This window comes from Orycteropus afer, unplaced genomic scaffold (genome assembly GCF_000298275.1).
Source record: "Orycteropus afer afer isolate SDZICR_OR568_19922 unplaced genomic scaffold, OryAfe1.0 scaffold00011, whole genome shotgun sequence".
In the NCBI taxonomy this organism is placed as follows: domain Eukaryota; kingdom Metazoa; phylum Chordata; class Mammalia; order Tubulidentata; family Orycteropodidae; genus Orycteropus; species Orycteropus afer.
The window spans coordinates 9,227,932-9,239,943 of NW_006921598.1; the positions used below are offsets into that span (position 1 = coordinate 9,227,932).

At 39.3% G+C, this 12,012-nt stretch overlaps 1 protein-coding gene across 1 annotated transcript in view; it reads left to right on the forward strand.

Moving 5' to 3' along the window:
- The window catches only part of RNGTT (RNA guanylyltransferase and 5'-phosphatase), a 521,901-nt gene that overhangs the window by 110,135 nt on the left and 399,754 nt on the right, over positions 1 to 12,012 (forward strand). The window contains 1 exon segment of the mRNA XM_042782266.1: positions 1,576 to 1,595. Coding sequence (XP_042638200.1) covers positions 1,576 to 1,595 — 20 coding nt within the window.

Here is a 12,012-nt window from a genome sequence, read left to right on the forward strand (position 1 = left end):
GTTCTACAAGTGTGAGGATTTTTGTTTTCTTTAAGTTGAGGTGTAATCCATACTGCAAACAAAAGCCTTTAATCTTCATCAGTAAGTGCTTTAAATCCTCTTCAGTCTCAGCAAGCAAGATTGTGATGTCTGCTTAATGCAGTTTAATGAGTCTTCCTCTAATCCTGATGTTGTGTTCTTCTTCATATAGTCCAGCTTCTTAGATTATTTACTCAGCATACAGATTAAATAAGTGTGGTGAAAGGATACACCCCTGATACACTCCCTTCCTGATTTTAAGCCATGTAGTATCCCTTTGTTCTCTTTGAATGACAGCCTCATGGTCTTTGTGCAGGTTCCGCATTAGCACAATTAAATGTTCTGGAATTCCCATTCTTGTCAATGTTATCTATAATTTGTTATGATCCACACAGTCGAATGCTTTTGCATAGTCAATAAAACACAAGTGAACATCTTTCTGGTATTCTTTGCTTTCAGCCAAGATCCATCTGACGACAGCAATGATACTCTTCGTTCCACATCCTCTTTTGAATCCTGATTGCATTGTTGGAAGTTCTTTGTCAATATACTGCCACAATTGTTTTTAAATTATCTTCAGCAAGATTTTACTTGCGTGTGATATTAGAGATATTGTTTGATAATTTCCACATTCTGTGGGATCACCTTTGTTTGGAGTGGATACAAATAGGGGTCTCTTCCAGTCACTTGGCCAGGTAGCTGTCTTCCAGATTTCTTGACTTACATAAGTAAGTGCCTCCAGCACCGCATCTGTTTGTTGAATCATCTCACTGGATATTCCATCAGTTCCTGGAGCCTTGTTTTTTGTCAATTCCCTCAGTGCAGGTTTGACTTCTTTCTTCAGTACCTTTGGTTCTTGATCATATGCCACCTCCTGAAGTAGATTAACATGTACCAGTTTTTTTTGGTATGGTGACTCTGTGTATTCGTTCCATGTTTTGATGTTTCTTGCATTATTCAATACTTTACCCATAGAATCTTTCAATATTGCAACTCAAGGCTTGAATTTTCTTCAGTTCTTTCAGCTTGAGAAATGCCGAATGTGTTCTTCCCTTTTGGTTTTCTAAATCCAGGTCTTTGCACATTTCATTATAGTAATTGACTTTGCCTTCTTGAGCTGCTCTTTGAAATCTTCTGTTTAGCTCTTTTATCTTGTCATTTCTTTCATTTGCTTTTTCAGCTCCTCTCTGTTCAAGAGCAAGTTTCAGAATGTCTTCTGACATCCATTTTGGTCTTTTCTTTCTTTCCTGTCTTTTTAATGACCTTTTACTTTCTTCATGGATGATGTTCTTGATGTTATCCCACAGTTCGTCTGGTTTTTGTCATTGGTGTTCAGTGCTTCAAATCTGTTCTTTAGATATTCTCTAAATTCAGGTGGAATATAATCAAGAAAATATTTTGGCTCTCATGGACTTATTATAATTGTCTTCAGCTTCATCTTAAACTTGCATATGAGTAGTTGATGGTATGTGCCACAGTCATCTCCCGGCCTTGTTTTGACTGAAGATAATGAGCGTCTCCAGTGGCTCTTTCCACAGATATAGTCAGTGTGATTCCTTTGTATTCCATCTGGCAAAGTTCATGTGTTTAGCTGCTATTTAAGTTGTTGAAAAAAGGTATTTGTAATGAATAAGTTGTTTGTCGTGCAAAATTCTGTCATGTGATCTTCAGCGTTATTTCTGTCACCAATGCCATGTTTTCCAACTACTGTGATTGTTTTTTGTTTCCAACTTATGCATTCCAATTACTAGTTTTAATCAACACATCTTGATTGTGTATTTGGTCAGTTTCAGACAAAAGAAGTTGGTAAAAGTCTTCAAATTCCTAATTTTTGGCTTTGGTGGTTGGTGTATAAATCTGAGTAATAGCAGTATTAACTGGTGTTTCTTGTAGGAGTATGGATATTATACTATCACTGATAGCATTGTGCTTCACGATAGATCTTGAAACACTTTTTGTGATGATGAATGCCACATCATTCCTCTTCAATTTGTCACTTCTGGAGTAGTAGATCATACGATTGTCTGATTCAAAATGGCCAACCAAAGCAGTCCATTTCAGCTTACTGATGCCTTGGATATTAATCTTTATGTGTTCTCTTTCATTTTTGACAATGTCCAATTTTCCTAGATTCATACTTCATACATCCATGTTTCAGTTATTAATGGATGTTTGTAGTTGTTTCTTCCCATTTTGAGTTGTTCCCTATTGGCAAATGGGGGTCCTGAAGGCTTTATTCCATCCATGTCAGTAAGGTCTGCACTACTTTGAGGTGGCAGCTCTTCCCTAGTTGTATTTTGAGTGCCTTCTGAACTGAGGGGCTCATCTTATGGTGGTAGTATATTGGACATTGTTTCAGGGCTATTCATAAAGTTTTCCAGTATTGTATCAGACAGTGTTTCACTGCTATTCATAAGGTTTTCATTGGCCAATTCTTTGAGAACTGGATGGCTTCTACATTCTTCCAAGTCTTTCTTAGCCTGGAAACTCTGCTGAAACCTGTCCACCATGGTTAACTCTGCTGGTATTTGAAATACTGGTGGCATAGACTCCAGCTTCACGGCAACACATAAGCCACGACAATATGGTAGACTGACAGATGAGTGGTGGAAGAGCAACCATAGGGTTTGTTTTATTATTGGTTGCTGCTATAACCAAAAAGGTCAACAGTATACTTTGTAAGCAGAACACATTCTCCTTTCTTTTTGTAAACCTTTGGACATCCCCACTTGTAATACTATATTCTTAGTATTGTACTTCAAGAAAAGGGAAAGTCCACACAACATATTTTGAGTGGATTTGGAGAAAGAAGGACTTTAAGTAGTAGATTTTCCTGAGTTATTTTTATTTTATCTTACTTTTTTTTCTGAGTTATTTTTAAGAATTTTTTTTTAATAACTAGTAGTTGTTAATCTAGGAGCTCTGGTAGCGTAGTGCCTAAGCCACTTGACTGTTAACCAGAAGGCTGGCGGTTCAAACCCACCAGCCACTCCTTGGAAGGAAGATGGGGCAATCTACTTCCGTTAGTGATACTGCCTCGGAAACCCAAGGAGGGGTCAATGAGTTGGATCTGACTCGACAGCACATAAGAACAACAGTTATTAATCTAGTATACTATAATACTTTGAAACTTGAGGGAAGTATATATTTAGGGTGAATTTAAGATACTGCTTACATAATGGAGGTTGAGATTGAAAACATAAATATAACAAGGTCCAATTTATTCTGCATACTTGTTAGAGAATTAGATCTGCCACAAGTAGAAATTTTCACATAATTACAACTAATTTTATTAAATGCTAGAAATTAAAACTGTTTTTTAAGGAACATTTTTGGAAAGATAATTTTGGGTACACTCCTAATAGATTTTATAGTTCCCTGGTTCTGCCTTTAAAAATATTGACTGGGCACTGGGCCTGTGAGTACAGGCAAAATATAAGGGGACTTCAGGGTCAACTGGCATAATTGTCCACAAAGACAGTGTTCTGCATCCTACTTTGGTGAGTAGTAAGTGGGGTCTTAAAAGTTTCTGAATAGCCATCTAAGTTGGAATATGGGCCTCTCCCCATCTGAAGCAAAGAAGAGTTAAGAAAATCAAAGACACATGGAAACAATTAGTCCAAAGGAGTACTGGGCTGTGTAAACCTTAGGCTCCATAACACTAAGACCAGAAGTAGATGGTGCCCATCTACCACTGCTGACTGGTCTGAGAGGGGTCTTAATAGAAGGTCCTGGATGGAGTGGAAGAGAAATGTGGAATAAAACTCACAATCATTTAAAAGAAAAAAAGACCAGGCTTACTGGTCTGATAAAGTCTGACGGAATCCTGAGACTGTGGCAATTAGTCACCCTTCAAGTCTAGAACTAAATAAATTTATACCCCAACCCAACCTCCTGGCTGAACTTTCAGCCAAACAATAGACAGGCCTATAAGGTGGATAATAACACTAGGCAAGTATGTACCATATGAGATCAAAAGGGCAGCATTTCCCCAGGGATAATGCTCAGAAGGCAGGAAGGGTTAGGAAAGAAGGATGAATGGAAATGGTAAACACAGGGAGGAAGTGGGAAGAATGCTGTTACATTGTGGCGATTACAGTCAATGTCATGATACAAAATGTTTGTGAATTATTGAATGGAAAACTAATTTGCTGGGTAGACTTTCACCCAAATCACAATAAAACTTAAAAAGTCTGGAAATCAAAGCAATTTTTATAGGGAAAAAGAAGTCTACTTAGTACTTAGTGATTTGTATCATTCTAGATTCTCTTCTCTCGTCTGCCAGTTTGTTGTACTTTGGTGGCTTACATGTTGCTGTGATGCTGAAAGCTATCCCAGGAATGACAAATTGAAGAGGAACGGCATTCCATTTATCATCAAAAAGAACATTTCAAGATCTATCCTGAAATAGAATGCTGTTAGTGATAGCATAATATCCATGTGCCAAGGAAGACCACATGGTCACAAGGAAGACCAGTTAATATGACTGTTATTCAAATTTATGCACCAACCACTAATTCCAAAGATGAAGAAGTTGGAAGATTTTCTTTTTTTTTAAAACCACCTTGAGCAGTCTGGAATTGATCAAACATGCACTTAAGTGCATTGATAATTACTGGTGATTGGAATGTTAAAGTTGGGAATAAAATCAGTAGTTGGAAAATACGGCCTTGGTGATAGAAACGAGATGGGAGATTGCCTGATAGAATTTTGTGAGACCAATGACTTATTCATTGGAAATACCTTTTTTCAACAACATAAATTTTGACTATATGTGTGGACATCACCACATGGAATACACAGGAGTCAAATTGACTACATCTGTGGAAAGGGATGTAGAAGCTCAATATCATCAGTCAGAACAAGTCTGTAGGCCACTTGTGGAACAGGCCATCAATTGCTCATGCAAGTTTAAGTTGAAGCTGAACAAGTCCATGAGAACTAAAGCATGACCTTGAATATATCCCACCTGAATTTAGAGACCATCTCAAGAATAGCTTTGATGCATTGAAAACTAATGACTGAAGACCAGACAAGATGTGGGATGGCATTAAGGGCATCATACGTGAAGAAAGCAAAATGTCATTAAAATAAACAGGAAAGAAAGGAAACACCAAAATGGATGTCAGAAGAGACTCTGAAACTTGCTCTTGAACATAGAATAGCTAAAGTAAACAGAAGACATGATGACATAGAAGAGCTAAACAGTGGAAGAAATCGGGAGGAGCACAAGAGTTAAAAGCAACAAAGGTAAATACTGTTACATATATAATCCTGTGATGATGATGATGATGATGATAATAATAAATAATACTAATAATTTAGGAGTAGATGCAAAGACACTGAACAGGGGTTGGAAGGTGAATGGGACTATACCCACAAAAATATAAAGGTTTAACAGAGCTGTCTCTACCTATTTATATAAATACATCCATGAATGTAGTTGAGCATATAGGGAACAAAGTTATAAAAATGTCTTAGTCATAACTAAACACCTTAAGGGAATGAGTCGCTGGGTATAAAGGCTCAGGACCATAGTCTCAGAGGACACTAAGGTCAATTGGCATAAAATAGTCCTCCAAGAGAATGTTCTACATCCTACTTTGGGTGAGTGGTGACTGGGGTTGTAAAAGCTTGTGAGTGGCCCTCTGAGGCACAACTATTGGTGGTCTCTCCTCATCGACAGCAAAGAAGAATGAAGGAAAAAAAGACTGAACAGAAGATTTAAGAGACACACTGCTATATGAAATGTGCAAAAAGATCTGGAGTTAGAAAACCAAAAGAGAAGAACATCCTTGGCATTTCTCAAGCTGAAAGACCTGAAGAAAACATTCAGGTCTTGAGTTGCTGTATTAAAGGAGTCTATGGGCATAATATTGAATGATGCAGGAAGCATCAAAAAAAGTGGGAAGGCATAAATACACTATCAGACATAACTATAAATACACAAATAGCAGAAGACATACTAGATGACCAGGACCTCCTAAAAATTAACATATGGAACAAAAGACTTTGCCTAAACAGTAAAAAGAGAACCTGCAGACTGGGAAAAATGCTTTGGCAATGACATATCAGACAAGGAACTATCTCAAAACTTTATAGAAAACTTCAATACTTCAACAACAAAAAGACAGACAACCCAATTAAAAAATGGGCAGAAGACATGAGCAGACACTTCATCAAAGAAGAAATTCTGGTGGCTAACAACCACATGAAGAAATAGTTGTGATCATTAGCCAGTAGAAAGATGCAAATCAAAACACTAATGAAATACCATCTCACCTTAGCTTTAATAGCAAAGTTCAAAAAAATAGAAAACAACCAATGCTGGTGAGAATGTGGAGAGACTGGAACCCTCGTACACTGATGATAGGACTGTCAAGTGGTAGAATCACTGTGAAAAGTGTTAGGGTGCTTCCTAAGAAGTTGGAAATAGAAATATCATGTCACCCAGCAATCCTACTACTAGGTTTACATCCTAGAGAAATAAGAGCCGTGACACAAACAGATATACTCATACCCATGTTCATTACAACATTAGTCACAATAACCAAAAGATGGAAATAATTTAAGTGCTTGTCAGTGGGTGAATGGGTAAATTGTGATACATACACAAAATGGAATACTATGTAATGTTAAAGAATAATGATTAATCTGTGAAACACCTCATAACATGAATGAACCTAGAGGACATTATGCTACATGAAATTAGTCAATCACAAAAGGACAGATATTGTATGAGACCACTACTGTAAAAAGTGAAGGGAATGTTTATTCACAGAAAGGATATTCTTTGAAGGTTACCAGGAATGGGAGGGAAAAGTAGGGGAAATCATTAACTAGGGGGTAGACATGTATTAACTTGGATGACGGGAAAGAAAATATACAATAAGGGGGAGATCAGCACAAAATTATCAAGGCAGTAGAAGATACAGGGGGATGCACAAGAGTTAAAGCCCACAATGGTAATACTATTACATATACAATCCTTCAATAACAGTAATAACAATCTACTAGTGGATGGGAGCACTGGTAGCATAGTGCCTAAGGTACTTGACTGCTAACAAGAAGGCTGGCGGTTCAAATCCACAAGTCACTCCTTGGAAGGAAGGTTGGGCAATCTTCTGTAGTGATACTGCCTCAGAAACCCAAGGAGGGGTTGCTATGAGCCGGGTCCGACTCAACAGCACATAACAACAACAACAACAGTGGATACATAGACACTCAAGTTGAATGGGTGGGAAGGTGAATGGTACTGCACCCATGAGTATATATAGGTTTAACAGAGAGTATCTCAACTTATGTATTTATATATTTATATGTCCCACAAATATATCCATGAGTATAGTAGATAATACTAAACCCCCACTCACTGCTGTTGAGTCAGATCCGACTCACAGTGACCCACCCCTCCTTGGGTTTCCAAGGCAGTATCACTATGGAAGTAGATTGCCCCATCTTCCTTCTGAGGAGTGCCTGGTAGGTTTGAACCACCAGCCTTCTGGTTAGCAGTCAGATAGATGCCTTAGGCACTACACCACCAGAGCTCCTAGTAGAGAATACAGGGGGGCAAAAAAAAAAAAAAAGATGGAAAGAGTACACAGAGTCACTGTGTAATCTGGGCGAAGAAGCCCTCTTTCTGGTTCTCACCCTGCTTGCAGGAAGAATCTCAACAAATGAGCATTCCACGGCCTAGCAGTCCCAGGCAATCTACGAGTGATGTTCTGTGGAGGCTTGACAAACTTAACCAAGCGCCAGTCACACAAGCACTCAAGCCTTTATTGAAAGCTAAGTTTGTTTCCAGAGGGGAAACAGATCTCTTTCCGTGAGTGGGGAGGACCATTAACAGCAGAGGGCATCTCCAGAACAGTGCAGACGGGTCTTTCCTGAGGAATGGGAAAAGCGCCAAACTGCCTCACTTACTGGTTTTTATACTTCCTGAAAGGGGTGTTCTTGAGGTTGGGTTGGGCCTCTTGAGTCAGGATCCTGTAACTTTGGTTAATTGGCCAAATCACATAGGCAGTTGTGGGAAGTTGCAGGTGTTAGCTCGTTAACCTCTTAAATATTTTGTGGTCTGTGGTTATTCTGTTTAATTTTAATTGGCCAAATCTCACAGGCAATTGTGAGCAGTTACAGATGTTAGCTCATTAACTATCTTAACTATTCTACCTCTCTCCCTTTTCTTCTCCCTTTGGCCCTGCCCTCAGGGAAAGCCCTCCTGTCCTGCCTTTCTGCCTAACATTTCCCCACTGAAGGACACATGAGCCTTAATTCTTTAAGGAAGATGGTCACTGTTGTCTTCTGGTTACTTCCTTCCATAAGCAGGTCCTTGTCCTGCCTAAGGGAGACTCGTGAGCCCTTCCTTACTATCTTAGAGGAGAAAAAGGGTTTGGAATTTCCAGAAGTTAAGACAAGTTCCCAAAATATTTTCTGGTCTGGTCCATTTGAGTCATTGGGAAGGTTTGGAGAGGAAAATACCCCAGACACTGGTGAAGCGTTTGGAGTTTCACAGCTTGAAGCCTAGAGAAGATAAACCGAGTTAGAAGGTTTAAGACTGTGGGTATAAAACAGGTTGAGCTGCAAGATGATATTATAGTTTAGGCTGCTGTTTTGAGGCCAAACCACCTGGTCCCCAAGCTGGTACTGGGGCCATGCAGTATGTAGAAGAATATAAGTTTCTCCTTCTAGTAAGGCCTTCGAGTTGCCCAACAAGCATCCCATGGTTGAATTGATGGGAATAGATACTTCCTATCCCATGTCGATCTAAAAGAAAAGAGAATAAAAGAAGGGTTTTGAAAGGAAGGTTTATATCGAAAGCCAAGTGTCCCTGGCTTTGGTTGTGTACAGCAGGATTGTTGGGTGGCCCCACTCTGATCCTGAGGATCACGGGGAATCCTGGGTAATACCCTTGGGCTATTACCCCATCTCTATTAAATTTTTCCTGTGGAAGGCTATGTGTGTGGCTCTTTGTCTTACACAGCGGGAGCCCATGCGTGACGGCAAGCAATCAACATGGCCCACCATCCCCTCCTTTCTGTCTCCTATCCTGTGACCATGCGATACCAGTACCGTCTCCTCTGGTACTAACATTGGTGTCCCACCACCACTTCTCCTATACTAGGATGCAAGCCTCTACTTCTGGCATCTACCAAGATAATTAGCATGGAATTGCTGGCACCTGGCCTCTGTCACTAGCATTCTCCAGCTGCTCAAAACTTTTCCTATCAGATAAATCTCCTTTGACACAGAGGGGACTATAGGGTGGTCTTACTACACTTAAGTCCTACAATCCATCAAATCTGAAAACAATCTTCTAGATGATGCAGTAAACTGGCTAGTCTCCGAAGGGACTACTTCTCTTATTTTTCCCTCTGAGCCCATTGGTGCCTGTGTGCAGAAAATACCTAAAGCAGTTGAAGCCAGACACTCACACTACCATAGAAAAGTAAGAAGCCTAAAAGCCTGTTTTTTTTTTTTTTAAAAAAAAGCTGGTGCCAAGCACACATGCTCTGCCAAACATACAAGCTCACTCATTCTGTACCTTGAAGACTACTTCTGTTTCTCTCACTTGCTTTTGCTTGGACCCACTCATTGTCTTCTGTCCTGGGTTTTGGCACCAAAATGTTATCCAGGCTAAGAAGCCCTCTTTCTGGTCCTCACCCTGCTTGTGGGAAGAATCTTTGTGAGCGAGCAATCTGTGGGTCAGCGGTCCCAGGGGAGCTATAGGAGTGAATGACTTTTGGTGGTGGCTTGACAAACTCAACTAAGTGTCAATCACACAAGCCTTTATTAAAAGCAAAGTATGTTTCCAGAGGGGAAATGGACCTCTTGCCACAAGTAGAGAAGGCCATTTAAAGCAAAAGTTGTCTCCAGAAGAGTGGAGACAGGTCTTTCCTGTGGAATGGGAAAGATGCCAAACTGTGCCTCACTTACTGGTTTTTATACTTCCTGAAAGGGGTGTTCTTAAGGCAGGGTCAAGGTCCTGTGACTCTGATGATTGTCCAGATCTCACAGGTGGTTGTGGGCAGTTGCAGGTGTTAGCTCCTTAAATATCCCACAGTCGGTGGTTATTCTGCTTAATTTTAATTGGCCAGATCTCACAAGCAGTTGTGAGAGGTTACAGGTGTTAGCTCATTAACCTCCTTAAATATTCCACCTCTGTCACTTTTCTCCTCCCTTTGGGCCTGCCCCCAGGGCACCCCTCCTGTCTTACCTCCCTGCCTAACAACTGTGCCAAAAAGAATTGGTTGATGTTCAACCGTTTCAGGAGATAGCATTTGATAAAGAACCGATGGTACTGAAGGAAGAAAGAAGTCCAAGCTGTGCTGAAGGAGCTGGTGAAAAACAAGGCTCCAGGAATTGACTGAATACCAATTTCTACAAATGGATGCAATACCGGAAGGACTCACTGTATGCCAAGAGATTTAGAAGATAGCTATCTGACCAAGTGACTGAAAAAGATACATATACATAGACATTCCAAAGAAAGGTTATCCAATAGAATGCAGATTATGGAATAATCTAGATTATATTAACACCACATGTAAATAAAATTGTGAAGATAATTAAAAAATGGTTGCAGCAGTACATGGACAGGAAACTGTTAGCCATTCAAGTCAGTTTCAGATGAGATTGTGGAAGAAGGGATGTTATTGATGTCAGATGAATCGGCTGAAAACAGAGAATACAAGAAAGGCGTTTACCTATGTTTTCTTGACTAGGCAAAGGCATTCAACTTTGTGGATCATAACAGATATGGATAACATTGTGAAGAATGGGAATTCCAGGACACGTAAATGTGCTCATGTGGAAATTGTATGCAGACCAAGAGGCAGTTATTCAAACAAAAAGGGGATACTGCACGGTTTAAAATCTGAAAATATGTGTCCTTTCACCATACTTACTCAATCTGTATGCTGGGCAGGTAACTCAAGAAGCAGGATTATGAAGAAAACCATGACATAAAGATTGGTGGAAGACTTATTAACAACCTGTGATATGCAGATGACACAGTTTTGCTTGAAGAGGACTTGAAGCATGCACTGATGAAGATCAAAGGCTACAGTTGTCAGTATGAATTACACCTCAATTTAAAGAAAACAAAAATCCTCACGACTGGACCATTAAGCAATATCATGATCATTGGAGAAAAAATTGAAGTTGTCAAGGATTTCATTTTACTTGGATCCACAATCATTGCCCAGAGAAGCAGTAGCCAAAAAATCAAATGATGTATTGTATTCGACAAATCTGCCTCAAAAGACCTCCTTAAAGCAATGTGACCTTGAAGACTAAAGTGCACTTCAAAAATACCCAAGCTGTGGTATTTTTACACCTCATATGCGTGTGAAAGCTGGACAGTGAATAAAGAGACTGAGAATTGATGCTGTTGAATGATGGTGCTGGCAAGACATATTAAATATACCATGGATTCCCAGAGTAGTGAACATATCTATCTTGGAATAAATGTAGCCTGAATGCTCTTTAAATGTGTGGTTGGAGAGACTTCTCTGATACTTTGGATATGTTGTCAGGAGGGACCCTGGAGGAAGGACATCATTAGTAAAGTAAAGGAGCAACAAAAAAGAGGAAGGCCCTCAATGAGATGAATTGACACAGTGGCTGCAACAATTGTTGGCTCAAACATAGCAACAATGTGAAGATGGCACAGGACTGGATTGTGTTTTATTCTGCTGTACATGGGGTCATTGTGAGTCAGCATTGACTTGATGACAACAGTAATATATTTTCTTCTAGTATTTATTATTGTACATAATTTTGCATGCATATTTATATTAATTTCATAATATTTAAAAATTGCTGTACAATTCTTAATATTGTTAACATGGCATAGTTTTCTTAGTCGTGTTTTAGGTATTATGAACAGTTTTGTATGAATTACAGTTTTTCTCTTTGGAGTTATTAGACTAAACTTGTTTTCTTGTTTTTTTTTTTTTTTTTTTTGCAGAAGACGGCATACGAGATGTCGAGCAG